The sequence below is a fragment of the Saccopteryx leptura genome, chromosome 1 (genome assembly GCF_036850995.1).
Source record: "Saccopteryx leptura isolate mSacLep1 chromosome 1, mSacLep1_pri_phased_curated, whole genome shotgun sequence".
NCBI classification, from domain to species: Eukaryota; Metazoa; Chordata; class Mammalia; order Chiroptera; family Emballonuridae; genus Saccopteryx; species Saccopteryx leptura.
This window is the reverse complement of record NC_089503.1, coordinates 355,810,013-355,833,495: the sequence shown is the minus strand read 5'-3', so window position 1 is coordinate 355,833,495 and position 23,483 is coordinate 355,810,013. Positions and strand designations below refer to the sequence as shown.

Genomic DNA, 23,483 nt, shown 5'->3' with positions numbered 1-23,483 from the left:
TAAAGCAGGAATAATAGTATTAAGACAAAAGTTAAATATGAAAACATTAAATATGAAATAGCACTAATCAGTGTAAAGAGGTATGTTATGTATACATACTGATAAAAATCAAATAGACTAAAAAGATCTAACATTTTCTCTCCTTATACTACTTGTGAAATATATTTAAGCAAACATTTCAGAGACAATGTGACAATACTTATCCAAATTTGAATTGTGCTTCTTTACAGCAAAACCATTTCTAGGAATCTCTTCTTTGGTAGTAAACCTTTGAAGGCAACATAAATACCAGCAGTGGGAAAACAGAGAGGAATAATGTAATGATAATATATATATAGATATATCTGTAGACCACTTCTTTGGGATTTCTAAAAATAATATTTAAAAGATATAAAACAATGAGAATGGAATGAGGATATATATATATATCCTATATATCTTCTAAGATATATAGAGAATAGATAAGTATATAACAAAATCAGATAAAATGTAAAAGAAAGAAAACTCTAAAGGTAATAGAAGAGAAACCAATGAAACCACAATTTTTGGAGGGTCATGGTGATACAGCTTTTATGTCAACAGGTGTAATTTAAATAGTTCTCTTAACCAATTCTGTAGAATTAGATGGATAAGATATGAACTTAAATTGCTGGCTCAGTGGTAGAGCATCAGCCCAAAATGTGGAAGTCCCAGGTTTGACGCCCAGTCAGGGCACACAGGAGAAGCTACTATCTGCATTTCTACCTCTTCCCCCTTTCTCTTCCTCTCCCACAGCTGGCTAGTATGGTTCTACCAAAGTTGGCCCTGGACACTGAGGATGGCTCCATGGCCTCACCTCAGGCTGAAAATGACTTGGTTGCTGAACAATGGAGCAGCAGCCCAGACAGGCAGAACATTGGTTGGTAGGGGGCTTGCCTGGTGGATCCCCGTCAGGGCACATGCCAGAGTCTCTGCCTGCCTGCCTGCCTCTCACTTAATTAAAAAACAACAACAACTTGCTTTTATCTGAACCAGTCTATGATTAAAAGAATAAAATTTATAAGTTATTAATCTGACTAATGTATATATAAATACTTACAATTAACCTTTATAAAGAGCTGGCTAGTAAATTTAATATAAATACTTATATAAGATAAAAGCTTTATATATCAAACTAGGGAATAACTAAATTTTTCTCTTATGAAAACAAACTTTTGTCTGCTTGTGCACTGCTCTATCTTCAGTGCCTAGAATGTCATCTGGAATGTAATAAAGTGCTCATTTAATACTTGTTGAATGAATGATATTTATTCATTCTCAAATACCTCTGAAAGTAGATTGTTTTCTAAGAATAATTTTCTCCAAAGCGAGTGCTAGAAATAGCAGAGAAGCGTAGGTTTAAGTAAGTTTTGGTAATCTGAGACTTCACATGCAAAGTAAACCACAGTTTAGTGCCAGATATAAATCAAGCCAACCACTCAAAATTGATTGAGGTAAGAAAACGTTTAGAAACAACCAATACAACTTTTTGTCTTACTCGGATTCTAGTGCATATATGTCTGTGTATAGACCATTAATCAAGGTTGGTCATATCCTCTTGGCCTCTTGTTCTGTTGAAAGATAGCTCATGTTGATAATAGCTAATCTAACAGGTGTGAGTGGTATCTCAGTGTAGTTTTGACAGAGATTAAAGTGAAATGTTTACCAAGGAGGGGGTGATAAAAAATGATTTGACTTTGGGTGATGGGTATACAACATAGTCAACAGTGTAAATGCTATAGAAATGTTTACCTGAAACATGTAATCTATTGATCAATGTCACCATGTTAAAGATAATTTTCTAAATAAAATTTTTTAAAAATGATTAAAAAAAAAAAAGAAAGATAGCTCATGTGTTCATGGACCAACTTCTGACCTGAGAAAACAATTTTAGAGCTTAAAAAGATCTTAAGTCTTATTTCCAAATACCCTTTACAAAAAGAGGAAACAGGTCAAGAGATCTTAAGGTGTGATGCTCTGAAATGTAAGCTGGATCTGTGGTTGCCCATTTATTTGTCTACTGTGTGCATATGGCTTTAACCTACATAATTAAAATAGTCTTAGATATCTTTAGGTACATGAAGCACTGCTTTGAAAGGCTTATCATTTTAGTTTTCTCTAGAGAATGTCACTTGGTCTTCAATACTAGTAACAATAACTTATGAAAACAAGTTTGAATATATGCTATTTGATTATAAAAATTGATATTCTAAAAAAAATGGTGAAAATGTTTTCCACATATAGTCATTTGTCCCTGAGAAACAAGCTACAATTTTAAGGGACCGGTTAAGTTGGTATTTTTACTTTTACAAATTATTATAAACACTATATGTATGTCTTAGTAGAATCATTTTCATTAAGGAAGTCAGTTTTGCTATTTCCCTCAGTAAATGTGTATGTAGTGATATGATACTACTTTAAGCTAAAATTCTGTAATAAACTATAGAAATATAGCAGTAGATAAATGGTAAAACATGACTACTTTGATATTTCTAGATTCTCTAAAAATTTTTTCTGGACATGATAAGTTAAAATGTATAAAAAACAGAATAAATCCTCTCTTATATCCAGGTACAGAGAGTAATCTTAAGGCCATATTACTGAATTAACTATAATTTAAGTGCAATAAAGATGTGTCAGAAATATCCATACACCAATGTCATATGGAAAAAAAAGCAGGCATTTATTTCATGGATTACCCATTGTTAATGTATTGAAATATTTGGGTCAAACAACCATTCTTCTAGTTTTTAAACCTTCAATTGGGGTGTAGAATATACTAATTATTTTTATATAATATGTTATTAAATTATTTCTTTTTGTAAATATGTGTACAGTGATAGTATTAAAATAAAAAAATTTACTATTATAATAAATGAAAATGAGCTTTGACAAGTTGAAAAGTGCTATATGGATCTGAACCTTAATTTAAAAATTATAGAGGAGTCATTTTTCATAGACATTCTAAATAAATGCATCATATAAGATAATATACATAATATAATATACATATACAAAGGTAGCATCTATCAAAAATAACCAAAATTTTTCACTTTTTTAAAGTATAGACTTTCTTCCAGAGACAATTTAGTTTACTTTCTTGTATTTAAGATTTCCTAAGATCTTCTTTGGCCATTTTAGCAATAATACTATTCAGATATTATAGTGCAAGAGTTTTAGTCTTCTGCAAACCTTATTAAACCTCACAATAAAGCATCTTATTTTGCCACTTATGTGCTAATGTGCTAAATGCTGATACAGGTCAACAAGAAAAGACATTCAGTTACTAGCGTACTATTAGAAGTGGAATTGCAGTTTTCATGTATGTGTTTCTACATTTATTTTTATTTCCAACAAATAAAATATTTTTTCAAACAAACCATTACTAGTTTATAAAAATTCAATAGTTATCTCAACAGAGATGAGTTAATAAAGTGTAAATGAATAGTATACAAGAAATATTGACAAATAATTCTTAAATGATTACACACATTGATGATTTTTACATAAAGCTGTGTATCCAATTTACTGATATTTTCCAAAAAGAAGAGAGAAAATAAGCATAAAAATGTAGATTTATGGCCTTTTACCCCAAATTTTCTGGAATCATTCTAAATAAGATGTTTTTTAATTTTCAAATACATGTGTGAAGATATCTAAAAAACTTTTGTAATTATTTCAAATTTCCTATTTGGAATAAAGGTAAATTAAAATATAACATCGTTTAAGAATATAAACAATAAATAGATTTCATAATCATTTCTACAAAGTATGTTCTATTTTATAATTTAGCAACTTGATTGAGAACTCCTAGACAATTTTATTTTTTCTTTAAACATACTAGCAGTATATTCTTTGACTAGTCTATATTTTGTCCATTTTTGAAGTTATGCAAAATTACCTGACAATATAAAGTATTTTTACCTGTGTTTTTCAGAATTTCAAGTAATGATGTCTATTTTAAAATTCTATGTTTCTAATAATCATTCCAGTATTAGAAATGTCTTTGATAATACAGTCTTTAAGCTCTTTATTTATAACTTCTGTCTTTTGTTAGAGCCCCTGGCTATATTATCCACTTAACAGAGAGATGTTAAATGAGAAAATACATTTTTTTTTACAATTAGCACATTTCAAAAAATATTTTTAAAAATCTCAGAAAACAGAAGTATATCAGTGATTGATTATCTGAGCTTCTCCTCACTGTCTACCTATCTCTCAGCTATTTGCATGCAAAACAATTATGCCAACTCTACTTCCAGCAAGTATAAAAATAAATGAATAAAATCATTAATTAATACTCCTGACTATGAGCCTAGGATGCATTAAATATAATAATCTTATTTCAGGAAATATCTACTTGCTTCTTAATAGAATGTGTTTGTCCATACCACCATAATCCAGCCAAATAATAGAAAATTTTTCTGTCAACAATTATGCATTTAATATTATTAATTATTATGATATAACAAATGGAATGTCACTACAGATGTCTACTTGTATGCTTAAAAGATGTATGATCTCTTTGGAAACCAATTAGTAAGTCATTATTGTTGAGAGTATTATATTATTGCCTGACCAGGCGGTGGCACAGTGGATAGAGTGTGGGACTGGGATGCGGAGGACTCAGGTTCGAAACCCCAAGGTTGCTGGCATGAGTGCAGGCTCACCAGCTTGAGCCCAAAGGTTACTGGCTTGAGCAAGGAGTCACTTGCTCTGCTGTAGCCCCCCAGTCAAGGCACATATGAGAAAGCAATCAGTGAACATCTAGGGTGCTGCAATGAAGAATTAATGCTTCTCATCTCTCTTCTTTCCTGTCTGTCCCTCTCTCTGACTCTCTCTCTGTCATCACACATTTATTAATTAATAAATGTTTATTGACAAAATCAAGCCTTATGTTCAAACACTGAGCTTTGTTTTAGGCAGTGAGATTTAAGTTCTAAGTAAAGTAATATTGAAAATATTTTAATAATAACCAGAACATATTTATTGCTAATAAACTTTCTTGATAGAGAAAATGTTGACGATCACCATCATACATAACTAAGTTTCAAGTAATTTACTAAGAGTTTTCTGTTTTACCCATCGAACAATTCTCCTAGCAAGTTAACGAAATAGTTCTAGGTATCTAGAAACTTGCATTTTGGAAAAACAATTTTTGACATGAAATTTATTTATATAATTAATAAATGCAGACCCCAGCTATGTGCATAGCGAGAAATTATTTTAAAACTCATAAGCCGTATTTTCTTCACATAAAAGTTTTTAATCTTGTAGGAGAAGTAAGATACTTAATCTAATAGTTAAAGTGAAAGTCCATTATTGAGATAAAGCAAAATATAAGTTAAGGAAGACAGAGGTTGACCATGATTGGCTGATGGTGAAGTAGTTCATGGAGGTGGTGCCTTTGGAGTTGAACTTGGAGAGGAGCTTTATTGCAGGCATGTCTGCAAGACCTGGTATTTTAAGTGAAGAAAAACGAGAAAAAGGGTACAGTGTCTTGACTATTTCCATGACAAAATATAGTGCAGTTTAACCACAGAGTATAAGTATAACATGAATTTTGCAAGTTTCTTTGAGAAGCAGTAATAACCTAGGCTGGGCAGATTGCTGTGGAAATGCAAAGGAAAGTAGCTAACAATGTGAAGTTAGTGTTTATGTTGCAAGATAGATTGCAGCAATAAATAACCAGTATCAACTAATCTGATGTTCTACTTGTCTATACATTAAAAAATAAACATATGGTAAAATAACAAATGGATATGTGTTTGATGATTTTAATTTTACATTATTATAACCCTTGACTTCCAGACAAAAACTTCATATTTGATAATTGACTATCAGGTTTTCATGTCTATTTGTTTCTTAATGATCTGCTTATATATTCATGGATGGAGGAAGAAGAAAAGACATAAAACTATACTTAAAGCAGTAGCTTTTTAACACTTTTCTTATACGTAACTTTGTGTCCTACTTCCAGCAGCTTTTTATCAAGAAGCACAGTGAATGAATCTATGAGGAAATGTGCCTAAACATGGAAGGCATCTCCAGTCATTTGAGTTTTATACATAAATGCAGTTATTTGCTTAATTGATAACATCAACATCAAGACCTGGGAAATAACCCTGTCCTTTCATAAGCCATGTGCCATATGTACATATACAATATTATGCTGTACATTACCTCATTTGATTTCATAACTTGCTTTTTTTTGCTTTTACCAAAGCATATCATCTTTTTATTTGGCTATGCTATTTTTCTCATGTAACTAATGTAGTATATTATCCTTGCCACTCAGAATCATCTGAATATAAATCAACAACCCACGAAGAACTTATATTAAAGATTGATCTCAATCACATTCACCACATTAAGAGAATAACAAAAATAATATCTTGTTGTTTTCTAAGTTTGGATGGTACAATCAACCTTTCTTTTATATTAGAAGTGAAGAGGATAATATCATTTGAAAGAGAATACAAATATTTTGAAAAGATCTCATTAGGAGATAATCAATGTAACGATGACATTTGTTTGTTAATCTTACTATTGATAACAACCCTAAAACAAAGCAGTTATTTTTTTCAAACACTGGTCACATAAACATTGGCAGAAGAAACTCACATGATTAAATAATAGTTTACACGTTTTACTTTCAAATTCACATTGTTTTAGGCCTGAAACTATAGGTCTGGAACATTCAGAAAATACCACCATAGTGTTTTTTCCATCTGATAAAAAGAAATAAATTGTTAGCATGTTTTTTTATCTTCTAGGGAATTTAGTTATATCAATGCCTCATATTAGTTTTCACTTTTTAAAAGTAATTTTTAGATAAATTATATTGACAGCAATAATCAAACGTTTTATTTTAAACCTTTGGTTATGTATAAATATATGTAATCAAGTCTATAGATCATTGAATAATTTCTTAAGTACTGTGACCACATGATAAGCTATCAGCACTAATACACATAACGTTGATTATTGATGATAAAAAGAAGTTACTACACAAAAAATACTGAAATTAAATTGTATTATACATATGTTTGAGAGATAAAAATCAAATTCAGCTAATAATATGAACTAGTTCACTTAAATACTAATGCCTATTTTCAAAAATAAGTACTTGTGTTTAACTTCAGAAATAATTAAAAATTGAATATGACACTTTTAAAATCATCTAAGCAGTGTCCAACCATATACTCAACCACTGAATTTTAGGATCATATTCCCTATACAAATAAACTATTTTCCTTAGAAAACAGACTGCAGGATATTATCATGCTGCTACTGAGTTGAAGAATTGTCTTCTATTGCAATAGGAAATAAAGTTACTTACTAAGTAGTTAAGAAGTTGTGGGAATGGAACAATTTTTTTTGATATCCTTTGCCCTCCCAGTGCCAAACCTACCTTAGTGTGAGCATCCGAATCCCCCAACTTATTTATGTAAACATGTACTCTGACTTCACTGCTTTAAGTTAGTGGTCCCCAACCCTCGGGCCGCGGACCGGTACCAGTCCATGGGCCATTTGGTACCAGTCCGCAGAGAAAGAATAAATAACTTACATTATTTCTGTTTTATTTATATTTAAGTCAGAACGATGTTTTATTTTTAAAATATGACCAGATTCCCTCTGTTACATCCGTCTAAGACTCACTCTTGATGCTTGCCTCAGACACGTGATACATTTATCCGTCTCACCCTAAAGGCCTGGCCCTGAAAATATTTTCTGACATTAAACCGGTCCGTGGCCCAAAAAAAGTTGGGGACCACTGCTTTAAGTGATTCACACACACACACACACACACACACACACACACACACACACAACATATAAGAGATAAATGATAAATTCTAGAGGACAAAAGGTAAAGCATACTGTTAAATAAAGATTACTACTAAACTTCTCTTGCTATTTCAGATACAGAAAAAATTCATTTGTTTATAACATTTTAAAATATTGAATAGTGCATAAGAGTCTAGATAGAAACATTTTAAGTAGTCAATTTTCAAAATTATTAAATATGTAATTAGATACTTAACATAATACAGCATGGTTTTTTAGGTAGTACATACTGTACACATAAAGAAATGGAATGAAATTATGTTGTCAGTAATGGAAAATACTGATGGATTTTAAAAAATGAAACGAATTGACATTTTATAAAAAAATCCAGTTTCTGCTTTGGGTTTTACCTAAACTGACAAAAACAGGCACACATTTAGGCTTCTCAAATTTCTCATGTTTTCTTGGCTAGAATATTTGAAAATATCTGATAAATCAATCTGTCAGGTGCCATACTTTAATGTTTATGTGTGGATTTGCCAGTATGGACAAAAATGTGTACTAATATTTTCTCCATACATAAAAGACAAGAGTCAGGAGAATTAGTACTTGAATTTTGAAAATACACTGCTTAATTGAATAAAGTTAGTTTTGTACTACATTTTAGCAGAAGATTACTTAAAGATTGATGGTAAAAGGCAAAATAATGTGCTGGTGAAGTTACCCATTCCCAAATTTTGATGCTATTAGTTCTGGCAATATATCTGCACTACCATTAAAAACTGTTTTACCCAATCATTTTTGTCATGTGTGAAAGACCTGCCTGGTCTTAAAGGCTTAAGGATTTTCTTGATGTAACAGAACAAAACATGAATTCCTGCTGCTCAGAAATTCCTTTTCCCTACCCACCCTCCGACAAACCGGATGGACAACTCTTCCATACATTAGGCTTTGAGTTTATTAAAATTATTTTACAGTAACAGTGCAATAATCATGGAACTCGTGCAGATTTGTAAGCAGATGAATTTTTAAAAATATACTACATGGAGTCTATTATTTTTTATTCAACTTATTTTTTTTCTCTTCCCGATTTGTCTCCTGAGGTAGGCCCGGAATTTTCACCTTTCCTAAGGAGGTTATACCACTAAAGGATTCAATAACAGAAACCTGGAGTCATTCTCTTTTTATAAACATAACTTTTGAAAGAGCACACCCTCTCTTCCCTGTTGTTAGAAAAGAGATGAGGAGTTATTTGGAGGCAGGGAAGGAGAGAATGAGAATTACTTCAACTACCATTTTCTATGAGCCTTTGAGGATTCGGAGGGCAAGCTCACCTTTGGAAAAAGAATCCATCAAGTAAATGTTTACCTCAGGAAAGCTAGGGAACAAGATTACTCATTCCTCAAAAACAAAGTGCTAAGAATTTGGTGGGGGATTAGTACTCAGGAGAGCAGCAGCTGTTACAGTCAGGCTTCTATCTCCAGAAACACAACAGTTAACACTGTGGTTGTATTTTTTCTGATGTATTGCTTCAAAACATATCAGAAAAGAGTACACTATTTCTGTTAATTAAGCTGACTAAAAACCTGGCGTGTCATTTCATTGACTGTTATTCTTGTTTCTAGAAATCTTGTTCTTGTTTATAGATCTTTTCTGACGTCTTTAGAAATATTCCAAGCAGTTCAGACTAGCAAATTTCGAATGGTGGATTTAATTAGTGATTTCGAAGTATGTGTAGGAACATATTGCATGAGACAGTAATGTAATTTGTGAGAAATGTCTACACACAAGCTTTCATATACCTTTATTCTGTCTTTAGAATTTGGAATGATGGGAGATCATACAATTAAAAGTCAGCGACCTCGATCTGTTCATGAAAAAAGGGTCCCTCAGGAACAAGCTGATGCTGCTAAATTTATGGCACAAACTGGTAATACGTTAGTTACATTTTTCTATTTATTGTCGTTAATTTAATGAAACCACTGCATGTTTTCATAATCTTTTTCTGCACATTTGTCAGTTTTTGGAGCTGATATTTTTTTTTTGAACCATTTTTTGTCACCAGTTAAAGTCCATAAATGAAGTAGCTGTGAATTGAAAAGTGAAAAAAAAGTCTGATTTATTTTGCTTTCATTGTGGGACATTTAAGATTTACATATTATTTTTTACTTATGTGAATTAACTACTTAAAATGTATCATTAAACTTTTAAAGCAAGTTAACAAAGTTATTTCAGCAATAATTGATTATTACAGGACTTTTTAATATCAGAATTTTAAATAGGACTTTCATGATAAAATTTAATTTAGCAATATTTAATGTTGAATATTTTTCAAATGTCATAAATCATATAAAATTGATTGTTAAAATATATAAAAATCTTAGAAACAACTTTTTTAAAATTTAGTATTTTGATTTGAAAACTTTTGTTGTATAAGCTAAATAATAAAAAGTTAATAGTTTTTATTTGCAAGCTATAATACATTCCAAATAAATACCAATGAAAGTGACTTTCCAATTTATAAAATTTCTTTATCTAAATTAATTATGTTACTTTTAAATACCTCCCTCCAAAAACATATGTATGTATATATATATACACACACAAATATTGGCTCATCTTAATAAGTGGGCTATAATTTTATCTGGATACATTGCATGTGGTACAATTTTGGATACAACATGTGCTTAAATTGTGTTATGAACATTTTCAGCTCTCCATTATATTTTGAGAAATTGTGAACTAACAGTTTTATCTGTATTTATAAATTTTTCTGCATTTTGATCTAATGAACTGTTTACCATTAATATAGAAGATTTTAGTACATAACCAGCCTTTTTACATGACATTCAGAATGATTACGATGAAATTCCTTTGAAGAATAAATATATTCTTTAGTTCATATGTTCTTAGGGGCAATATTTGTTCAGAACAATAAATTGGAATCTATAACTTAGAACTGTAATTGCTTAATGAATTGTGTTCTTGGTAATGGGTGAGTAGTAGATTTTAATACATTAGTTACAAGTAGGCCAAAGAAGTCTTAAAACAGGAAAGATGTTTAGAATAAATTCTATAATAAGGACATATTTTTAGCTTTTTTATGTATATGTTGCAGCCAAATCCAGAAATGAAGAAAACTTGCTTATCTAAATTGCTTTTGGTACACCTTCTTATTTTTAAATAAAGTTGATTTATATTTTTCTGATTTGCTTGAAGAAGTCCAAAAGTAGGCAGTTTTTCAAATTTCTAAATGTGTTTTTCACCTTTATAGGAAGCAAAGTGCCTCAATTACTGACTAGAAATTGGGGGACATTTGACTAAATAGAGACATTAGGGCATGGGCTGGCTGACTATTCAGCCTCCTTCAGCAGCAGGCTCCTGGGGCATTTCTGCAAGATTAAAGGTGTCCTTACTTTTTGCAAAGAGGTGGCAGGTATTGGTTTACTGAAATGACTTAAAAGTGGACTCACTTGAAATGGTAAACCATAGCTTTAAATTTTGAATAATGTCTTAAAATTAGTTTATATTTAACATTATGTAATTTGGCCAGAGTTTTATATAAATTCAGTTTGGGGATTTGCCTGTGATATATACCAAGAAAATTCACAGCTTTCAGTCAAAACCCCATTTACAAATTCAAATCATAAGGAATTTTAGGTTTCCTTACTGAGAAATCACTAATTTACAGGAATTGTTTTGTATCTAATACATAGTAACACAGCATTTGGTAAAAAAGTTGAAACACTTGTTAAATAGATCTATGAGGAGTTTAAAACCATATTCCCATGTAAACAATAATTCAGATTAAGCAATGAACTTCAAAATTATAGTTTGAAAATATCTTGGGGGGGCTTGAATAGATGACTCATAAATACTTATTATTTCATTTAAATCCAAATATAGTATAGGCAAATATAAATACATGTATAATAATTGTTTTAAATTTAAATAACTATGATACTGATAATTGACTGGAAAACTGCATTATTTTAAATAGCTTTTTTTTAACTACAAAGAACTTCTGACACTAGAAAATTATAAATAAAAACAGAGAGGTCTTTTTCTTTAAGTATTTTCTGAGATTATACTTTCTTTAGGTATTAAGGTAGTCTGAATAAATACAACTAAGTGTCATACAATTTTACAAAATTAAAGTTTTATTTATGAAACTTTTATATTTGTCTTTTAACCCAAGAAATTGTTGTTATATTTATATATAAACAGTGCTAACATTACTAACACTGATTGGAAAACAAAGAATAATGCCATAGAGGTAAAAATCTAATAATAAAAGATAATATAAGTTTTCATATTAGTCATGAGGAAAAACAAAAGCTATCAACTTTTTTTTTTTTTTTTTTTTCATTTTTTTTCTGAAGCTGGAAACAGGGAGAGACAGTCAGACAGACTCCCGCATGCGCCCGACCGGGATCCACCCGGCACGCCCACCAGGGGCGCCGCTCTGTCCACCAGGGGGCGATGCTCTGCCCATCCTGGACGTCGCCATGTTGCGACCAGAGCCACTCTAGCGCCTGGGGCAGAGGCCACAGAGCCATCCCCAGCGCCCGGGCCATCTTTGCTCCAATGGAGCCTTGGCTGCGGGAGGGGAAGAGAGAGACAGAGAGGGAAAGCGGCGGAGGGGTGGAGAAGCAAATGGGCGCTTCTCCTGTGTGCCCTGGCCGGGAATCGAACCCGGGTCCTCAGCACGCTAGGCCGACGCTCTACCGCTGTCAACTTTTATAATTTAAGAATCCCTTCTCAAAATGAATATTATATTCTGATTATATTCTTCAATCAATATAATCATTAAACCTGTATTTAAAAACCAACTTTCCTTAAAGTAATCAAGTAGGTGGGAAAAATTTTTTTTAAAGAATAACATTTCCTAAAATACCCTTACTTTATCAAAATAACTCTAGTAATTGATGTAGCTAATTTGAACAAAATGGACAGTGTTCCAGTAGACTAGCACATAATTTGTATTTCTGGTTAAGGAAAATTAAGTGAGGTGATAAAATATATAGAAATTAGTAAAATTACACATTAAATACCAACAAGATGCCTTAAGACAAACTTGTTTAGGAAAAGCCGTCTTTTATTCCAGTAGAGAAAAGCCTACATTAGTAATGTACAACATGTTATCTAAAACAGAAAAATAAAACCGTCTTTCTAATTTCATTAACATACTAGCAAGATTTTATATTAATATTTTTGTTTATAATTTCAAAAGTCCTGTCATATATTATCTCACTTAATCCTCACAAATCCATTTTGAGGTAGGTGTATTACCCATGTTATTGAGAGGTTCAGAGAAATGGGGTGACATTCTCAGGCACAGGGCTCCTATTCAGTAGCCTCCCATCAAGCACAGGTCTTCTGCTTTTCATTGCAGGGCTATTCCAGTCTCCTTTCCGGTTCTGTGCCAGAACGAAGAGCTTCATGAGTGCCTTGGCTAGAGAAGCCTTCTGCATGATGTTTAATGTGCCTTCTCAGTGCACATTGAATACTCTGTATTATAGTTTACTACACTGCTCACAAAAATTAGGGGATATCTCAAAATGAATAGGAGGTGGTGAAATATCCCCTAATTTTTGTGAGCAGTATATTTTAATGCCAGCGAGTTTTTAAAAAAATACATCTTTTTTTATAAAATATATTAGCTACTACTCACAATGACCCAATGTGCTTCACTGGAATAGTCTTCACACCTTTTGAAATGAGGAAGTGTTAGCATGAAAATCATGCATATTTAGTGGCTAGGTCGTTTAAAACTGTAGCATTTGAGGTATAGCAAAGTCATTTGAGAGTGGCAAAATTTATTCATAATTTGAAAGCCAATATTTATTTTATTTATTTTGTTTTTGATCAACAAAATTAATCATTACTTTGGCAAAAGCGAAGGAGGCTAGTTTTGAGCACTAATTATCAATGCCTCATGATCCAGGAATCACTGCTTAACCTATTCAACATCATTATAGTACCACATGTTAAGAAGCAACCTAAGTTTTTACATACTTGTACAGAAATACATATAAAAGTAGATCTTAATTCTGATTCATTGCTCAGTTTAATTAAAATACTTTCCTGCCATCATAACAATTCAAGGGTAAGAGAAGTACTGCTTTTATAAAAAATATATATAAAAATAATTTTATTTATAGCCTTTATTATGTACTTATTATAGAACTCCCATTATTCAATGTTTTCTAGCTTTTAAGTAACACAGAAACATATTTCTACTTCATTTAATCTTATAATATAGGCTGGACTATAAAATGAAAAATATTTGCATTAGATTTTCCCTAAATTTAAGCTTAAATTCTCATTGCTAAATAAACATGTGCATATATACATATATGTATGAATTATTTAAACATTGTCATATCATTGGTTTATAGAGTAATGATCTTTAATCTTGATAGAGTATTATTTAATATAAAAGAACAAATTCAGAGGCATAGCTTTAAATGCTGTTCAAATGGTCTTCCAATAACATTTTATGAATTAGTTATATATAAATTGGTGAAGGCAAATACTACTGAAATAATCAAGAGTGATTTATATAGAATTTCCAGGACAAATATATCATAACACTGAAAAGAAGCCCTAGTTAATAAAATCTGTTATCTCAATTACCCCTTTTTGTTCCCTTATGTTATATATTCACTTATACGTGCATTATAACCTGTGCCCCTGGGTAAATAATGCAGATAAATATAAAAATAAATGCTTCTTAATGGCATTACCCAAGTGTTGTCTATGGAACCATGCTTATTTGTGCATTAGTTGTTATGGGACCTCCGAAAGCAAAGAAGCTTACACTAGAATGTAGATTTAAGTACTTAATCAAGCACATGTTTAATTGTAGCTGCCTTTTTTTTTCTTAAATAAATTCTATGAAGAAATCAAGAAACTGAGTTGCATTCTGGTCCAACCTCCTTCCATCCTGGAATACCAGTCTGTGGACCCCTGTCTTAAGTAGCACAGCAAGTAATTTCTGTCATTTACAAACCTTTCAAAAAAGATGGATAAACAAATTATCATATTCTATTCTTGGAATGCTTTTCCAAAGGCAAATTGTCTGCAGAATCTATAAAATATAAATTGCTCTTTAATTTATATAATCAATGCTACAAAGTTTACTTCTCCTGTAAACATTTTCAACAACAAAATGGTTAATTTAAATAGTTCCTACCAGCAGACAAATGATCCAATTTTGTATTTGGATAAAGCAACAACAAGTTTCCAAATCAGTGTTAAAAATCTGTCCTGAACATAATGTGAGAATAGAAGTAAAAGCACATTTGTGATGGTCTTAGAAATTATTGACTTTAAGTCTTCTTAAGATATGACTTTTGATAGTAATAGAAAATAGACATAGTTTTAGTATGATGCTTACACCAAGAAAATTAATGAATTCAGACATTCATTGGCTTTTCAGGGCCCTATTTTTGAGTAAAATTTAGTTCCACTTTAATAGAAATTGACAGGACATGTTCTTTCATATCAAGTAAAAATCACTACTCTTGATCATGGGAAAAATTGTGGCAGAAGGTTTTCAATAAATTATCACAAAATAAATAGCTGTCATAGGATGAAAAAGAGTTGCATTAGGAATAAATTATAAGTAAGTGTCACTGTTCAACACAATAAAAAATTAGATAAGCCCAGAACTCAGGGCTGCATCCACCTCATTCAGCACTGGAAAGGAGGTTACGCTATAAAGGATCAGGGAAGAATACATAAACGCATCCTGTTCATTACAGCCAGAGTAAGTTACTAATATATTTTCTTTATCCATTAAAGTACAAAGCCTAAATACAGTCACTTCAACAATAATTCTTGTTGAAAAATTCTGACTGGCCCCTTCATAATGCCCATGGCACAGTGGAATTTGTGAAGAGTAGTTTTGCTAACAAGGTTATAGCAAACTTGGATCTCGCAATAGCTTAATATATATCTCCCTTTAAATTTATTCTTTTCCTAATTGTTTTTTGTACCATTTAATGTACTGTCATACTATTACATTTAAATTCTTGCATGTCATAATGTCAGTTTGGTATAATGCTTATTACTGAATAACTATTCAAGATGGTATTTCATGTTTATTTGTTGTCTTGCACACAGGTGAATCTGGTGTGGAAGAGTGGTCCCAGTGGAGCACATGCTCAGTTACTTGTGGTCAAGGGTCGCAGGTGCGAACCAGAACTTGTGTATCACCTTACGGGACTCACTGCAGCGGCCCATTAAGAGAATCAAGGGTTTGCAATAACACTGCCCTCTGTCCAGGTAGTGTTAGCAGCAACTACAACTGTGGATGTTATTGAATTATGTCATGCTACGCATTTGGAACGATTGATTTGTTATTTTCGTATGAACTGGGTATGGGCATTTTAATTAGAGTGGATAAGTGTAATTCTTATTCAACTGTGAAATTTTATCATGTATGTGATTAGTTCTGCTTTCAGAGCAGTCAAGAAATTTTATGAGTGACTCACCTACCCACTGTAGCTATAGAATTGAAATTTTTCTATCTGCTTCTAAAAGTATATAAGGTTCAATGTATTTTCTTATTTTAGATAGTAAACATGTGTAATTGAATGTTTGAAGAATAACATAATTTCCCGGCATGCTGGGAATATGATACTCTGCATTGTCTAAGGAAGTGGTTGATATAGTCATTAATGCAGTTAGCTATTTTCCTGCCATTTATTTGACCTCATTAGGGAAAACAGTATCCCTCACCAAATGACTTTCTAATAACTTATTTCTTTCAAGTGACTGCCCTCCTTGGAGCTGTCCACTACTTTATAAAATGAAAGTCATTATAAAATATATAAATATATTCCTTGTGTGTTAAATGGAACAGCACATTAGCTTGCTCACTTAGGGTCAGATTTTTCATGTTACATCAAACTATTGTTCCCAGTTAATGCATTGCATAATATAGGTGTCTCTCCCTCTCAAACCACTGACTTTCATGTAAAAACAAGTACTAAAAGGAATCAGGACCTTATTTCAAGAAGTCCAAAGCACGTGACACGGTGAATCTTCAGATGTATTTTTTCTCAACCATTTGGTGAATGGCTGTTGCAAACTTACTGACCTCTGCACTTGCATTTACAGCTTTTCCAGAGCCTCCGAAAGGGGGCGGGCATAAAGAAAGGGACTGGCACTGCCTCAGCATTCCATCTGCTGAATTGTGCTTTAAAGTTTTCTGCTGAGTTTGATTTCCAGAGATGGCTGATTCTGCAGTTGCTGAAAGCAGGAGTAGAGAGTGGGTGGCATGGGGGGTGCTCAGGGATGTTCCCAGCTTCCTAGCAGAATGGGCAAGGCCAAGCCGTTAAAAGACAGTTTAGAGGAGTTGTTGTTTCATGGGTACTGAGTTTTTGATTTGCAAGAGGAAAACATTCTGGAGATCTGTTTTATAACAATGTAAATAAACTGAGCACTGCAAAATTGTGCACTTAAAATTGTTTAGATCCTAAATTTTACATTATGTGTTTTTTATCACAATAAAAGAAAAGACAGTCTGAAGGAACTGCAAGTTAAAGGAAGTGAAGGAGGAATGATGCCATAAGGTGGAAGATCCCTTTATAACAGAAAGGGGAGATACAAAGCAATAGATGACAAAAACAGGGGCCGTGGAGCAAGCAGGTGCTAGGCATGCCAGTCAGGAGAAGGGAGACAAGGGGCAGGAAGGAGCTGGGGATTTTAATAATTATAAAAGTTCTAAATTTATAGGTAAACAAGCTCATGGGTAAATATTTATAAATTTTCAGTTGGGCATGAATAGATTACCTTGTCTAAACTAGTACTTACTTAAACTGGCCCCTGTTTACAGTATTTATGTTAAGGATTCAGGATCAAGTTAACTCTCCTTGACAATGAGAAAAGTGTCCATGGAAAATGAAGCTGTACTTGATGTATAAATTTATCTTCTCCGCATCCTTTAAATACTCAAGACCCTTTCAATATACAAGGGTAGAGTCTAATGACAAGTGAATGCCCAAATGAAAGTCAGAGTAGGTGCTAATGTGTTCTCCACAGTTCTCTATTTAGAGCTGACTTTCCAGCCACTAGTTAAGCTATTCCTATGGTAGACAGACATATGGAAATCTCCATCGCATCTGCCAGACACTGTTGATTAGTCCCTTCAGAGGGCACGGAGAGCATCTGTAGTGGGTCCAGAGTGCTCTCCCTGTCACTGTGTCCAATGTCCAGAAAATCAAAAAATATTCTATGCTTATAAAGTCTCTCCTCAAATTTTTAAACCTCTTTCCATTGTATATAGTAAAGAAGTGTATCATTACTAGTTTCTCTTCACCAACACACATACACACACACATACATATATGTTTGTGTTTCTAAATTTGGTTGAAAAGAAATGACAGTAAGAAAGATGTATCTTTCGATCATTGTTATAGTTCAGATGTTGAATTAAAAAGAATGAACAAGAGTTTTGGTAATTTTTCTTTCATTTTTCAAACAAGAATGATTTAGCAACTTCATTATTTTAAAAATGTAGACTATATTCCACTGTAGGACATTGTGATATCTTTTAGAGGTTATCGTATTTGTTATAAAATGTTTTGTGTTAAAATATTATGTTTAGTTATTGCCATACTAGTAAATAGACACTTCTTTTTAATGCATTATGAATATGTATGTTTGTAAAAACAGTGACAAAAAATGATTTTAAAAGCTTAAATAGTACTTTAAACATGTAAATATCTTTCTAAAATAATTCATTAAATTCTGCAAATTTGCATGAAGAAAATGAGCTCAGAAATCAATAACCTAGTCACACCGTAGATACTCAAATACATTTGGCATTTAATTAATAAAAATGACACAAGGATAAACTAAATATTAAAGTCACATTCCACAAAAAATATGGAATGATAGAATTAGAGCTTATATTTATTTACACTATTAAAGACTAATCAGTAGTATTATAAATTAGTTACCTTTTACCTATATTATTCAAATTTCAAAAAAGGGGTCTTCTTAGCCAAATTGTGTAATAATGCCCTATTTCTAATACGGGTCCTAAGATAACCAGCCTGTTGCAGAAATGTGTCTTTGACATTATGGTGTCTTCAAAAACTCTTATTACTCAGAAAAGAAGATGACAAGAGTTAACAGAAAATAAGTTGAGAAAAGTTAGGGGTTACATTAAATTGTTTATTTACTGTCCTGATTTCTGAGTCTTGTGTTAAGGTGTCTTGCAGGGCTTTTCAACCTTGGTACTACAGACATATAGACACAAATAAAGCTTTGATCTGGGGAGCAGCAGCCAGGCCTCCAGCCGTTAGATGCCAACCGCGCTCCTCCTTCCCCTGAGCTGTGCCCACTAAGAATCTCCCTGGGCGTGGCCAATCAGGGAGATTCCCTGGCAGGGAACGATTGCCCTGATTGAAAATCACTGGTCTACTCTGCATGCATTCTAATTCTTAAGAATTTTATTTAGATTAAGAAATAGGTTTTTTTTTTGTTTTGTTTTTTTTCTTTTTGTATTTTTCTGAAGCTGGAAACGGGGAGAGACAGTCAGACAGACTCCCGCATGCGCCCGACCGGGATCCACCTGGCACGCCCACCAGGGGGCGACGCTCTGCCCACCAGGGGGCGACGCTCTGCCCCTCCGGGGCGTCTCTCTGTTGTGACCAGAGCCACTCCAGCGCCTGGGGCAGAGGCCAAGGAGCCATCCCCAGCGCCCAGGCCATCCTTGCTCCAGTGAAGCCTCGCTGTGGGAGGGGAAGAGAGAGACAGAGAGGAAGGAGAGGGGGAGGGGTGGAGAAGCAGATGGGCGCTTCTCCTGTGTGCCCTGGCCGGGAATCAAACCCGGGACCCCTGCACGCCAGGCCGACGCTCTACCACTGAGCCAACTGGCCAGGGCCAAGAAATAGTTTTTGACTTTTTTTTTGTAGATGTCAATTTTCAAATCCATTTATTCTCAAAGGAAAAAAAATCCTTTTACTTAAAAGAGTTATTTTAAATATCTCAATCTAAGTCATAACAAAATTGTATGTTTATTTTAAAATCTGGTAGTCATATTACTTGTGTTTTTCTCATTTCATCTCCAGGTAGCACAGAGTAGAGATGTGATGATATGTTTTGTGTTTAAATAAAGATGAAAACTATATAAATTAATTAATTTGATTTAAGTTTCTTGTTTTCATCAGATATATTTTTCAAATCAACTTGATCATTTACAGATTTTCATACTTTACAAAAAAGTAAAATAATTTATACCATATTTGCCATTAAAATATCTAATTTTTACCATATATCTCATGAATTGCATCTATAAAATTTAAAATATGTGCTATAATTTTCTAATTCAATAATATCTAAAATAACATTATTAATAATATTGTCTTTTCAAATAAAATAGGTATTTTTGCTTTTTTTTCCTTTTTCCAAGTTGAGAGGAGGAGACATAGAGAAACAGGCACCTGCATGCACCCCAACCAGGATTCAACCAGCAACCTTTCTGAGGCCGATGATCTGCCCATCTGGGGCCATGCTCACAACAGAGCTATTTTTTTAAGCACCCGAGGCAGAGGCTGTACTGAGCCATCCTCAGCATCCGGGATGATGTGCTTGAACCAATCAAGCCATGACTGCAGAAGGGGAAGGGAGAGGGGCGAGAGGGAGAGAGAGAAGGAGAGGGGGAGGGGTGGAGAAGCCAATGGTCACTTCTCCTGTGTGCCCTGACCGGAATTGGACCCGGGACATCCACACACCAGGCCAACACTCTACCACTGACCCAAATGACCAGGGCTATTTTTACTTTTCTAAAATGATATAGAAAAGTCATAATATTTCACCTGGAACAATAATGACTTAAAATTTAGTATGTAACACTACTTTTCAAAGGATTACAACTTAATCACTTAACTAAGCCATCAAGTTTAACCAATACTTCTTTGTTATTAATAGAGAAAAATCTTCTAGTTTAGAATTTTTTTGGGGGGGGGGGATTATTCAGTGCATATAGAGCAATGTGATCTGAGCAAGAGAAAATGAACAGAACCAGCAATATGAAAACCATATAGGCTACTAACACTTTATATAGAAAATAAGAAGATAAAGGTTGTTTTTAAATGTAGAGATATTGGTAATTAGAAATCAATGCAAAAATTGATTAAAGGTTTAAGTTTAGCATAAAGTATATTCATATGAATTACTTTAAAAGTATCTTGCTATAATTGATAATATATACCTATATGTAAATATGTTTATTTTCTTAGATTAAATAATAACTTAATGTTTTTTTTTCTTATTCCAATAAATAACAAATACGATTCAGTTACCTCAAATTTAAATGGGAAAAATGTAAACATCATACTTTAGTTCACACTTTTACTCTTTCTATATATTTTTAGAAAAAAAATTTTCCAGCAAGTTTTATTGACTCTTAAAGAATTTGTCACTGAATATTATTAAAATTGACTATTTTTTTAGTACATGAACATATTTTCATAACCAGTTGGAGCAAGTCAATAGCATAAATAGAAGATAATAGAGTGCCTCATAATTAGGGTATCATGTATGTGTTTGTACAATAACAGTTTTGTAAGCATATTCCTGCAAAAATTCTAGATATGCTATATATACTCACATAGTTCCTCTGACACTTTATATGGACTTCTACTTACCCTTCCAATGTGGAGGACAAATGAAGATTTTATTGTTATCTGCCATTCTAAATTTCTACTTACCCTACTCATTCTTGTGGATGTCTTATCAAACATCTGCTCAGGAACTTCAAAGATCATGGTAAGACTAGAGGTAACACAGGAACTTTTGAACCAAAGCACATTTTTCTCAGCTTTTTTTTTAATATATAATTTGTATTGTCCTTGGAGTGCTGTTACTTACTGTCCCAAATGTTAAGAATTGTGACGAGATTGGTGTTTTGACAGTGCAAGGAACGTATCTAACCTTTGAACCCTAATGGACTTTTTGCAAAAAAAAAGTCAATATTTATTGACAGTTGTTATTATGGAGGAACACAAATTATGGTAGTAATTTTTTATTAAGTTTGACTTTATTGCAATGGCATACCTCAAGTGTTGCTGTATCAATAAATTACATTAGGCAGAGTCTTAATTAGATCATTTGTTCCTGTATAAATTTTTATTAATTAAGATTCCCAGTGCCGCCTTCTGGTTTCATGGCTATTAGAAAGAGGTTTTTATGTTTGCCGCTCCTTTTAAAACAAGGTAAAGAGGAGGCTCTCATGCTAGTAGATATAGTTATTGAAATTTCCTTCCTATTCAAAAAAACAGTTTAAACAACCACATTTTTAAATGCCAAAAATACATTTTGTTTTTAAAAGTAGAAATTAAAAAGCTGTTTAAAATACATATCATCAATTTTTATATTTATTTATCTTGACACCATAAAAGTCATTAATCCTGAAACTTTGTTGGAAGAATTAAGTTGGCCCTTATCTGTCTAAATGCAAATTTAACTCCAGAATATCATCTCTGTTATCAGAAATGTACTTTTCTAATACTACCTTAGTTGACAATACTTTCATTTAAAGATAACTATGACAGTTTTATCATGGATGAGAGAGATAAATTTTCATTAAGAAAAAAAAAAGCATTTACTTTATAACATGAATAACTTTAAATACAAGAAAAGGACAAGCAATTTTCTTAATTACTAATTTTCTAATTACTTTTTTATATTTGTGTCAATAAGAATGTTAACTGAATTTTTAAAATATCTTCAATACTTTTTATTTAATAAGTTTTTTTTTCTTAATTATAAGAGAAAAAGTTTTTGACTTGACCCCTCTGCTTTGGTTGTTGAAGCTTCTTTGCTTTATTACAGTCCATGGAGTTTGGGAGGAGTGGTCACCATGGAGTTTATGTTCATTTACATGTGGTCGAGGCCAAAGAACAAGAACAAGGTCATGCACACCTCCTCAGTATGGGGGAAGGCCGTGTGAAGGGCCTGAAACACATCATAAGCCTTGTAACATTGCTCTCTGCCCAGGTGAGTGTTTTCTGCATTTGGTGAACTTTGCATTCGTGTACTTTGTATATTGTCCCTAATATGTATTCAGAAATATTAAGAGCACATCTTTTACTCTGTTACTTTAGAAAATGTGGGATTTTTTTTTTGGTTATTGTTTCTTGCTTAAAACTGATCTTATCACATGCAATAATGTATAATATTTTCTTGACTGGGTACCAATCAATGTTCATCTTTATTGATTTCTATAAATATGCTTATTAATGTTTTCTACTGAGATTTTATCTACACTTGATTTTTCATGCCGAAAAATTATAAGGAGTTTCAAGGACTTGAGATTGACTATTGCCTTCATACTATTACTATAGAGACTGGTTTAGAAGCAGTCCGTTCGATGCTGTTCTCCCTCAGTAAGTTAAGGAGTGGAAATGAGCATGTGACCATGCATGAAAATGACAGATATTTGCTAGGAAACATCTTATATATTCATTGCTAGATGCATAAAATGGATCATCAGTGACACAATCATTGTGATTATGAAGATTATATAGTCTGTTTTTAAAGTGTATTTTAGTTACCTTAAGTTTTTTTTTCTTTAAAATGTTTAAATTGTTTTACCTGTCTTTAGTAATTTCACCATTATTACAGGAACAAGCCTTTGTAATGCTGTTATTCAG

The 23,483-nt window shown here is 32.5% G+C and overlaps 1 protein-coding gene across 3 annotated transcripts in view; it reads left to right on the top strand.

Moving 5' to 3' along the window:
• Nucleotides 1-23,483, top strand: part of ADGRB3 (adhesion G protein-coupled receptor B3) — a 796,575-nt gene that overhangs the window by 296,256 nt on the left and 476,836 nt on the right. For all 3 annotated transcript variants that reach the window (XM_066359103.1, XM_066359102.1, XM_066359101.1), the window contains 3 exons: nt 9,629-9,739; nt 15,940-16,101; nt 22,663-22,827. In XM_066359103.1, coding sequence (XP_066215200.1) covers nt 9,629-9,739; nt 15,940-16,101; nt 22,663-22,827 — 438 coding nt within the window. The remainder of the gene's footprint in view (nt 1-9,628; nt 9,740-15,939; nt 16,102-22,662; nt 22,828-23,483) is intronic.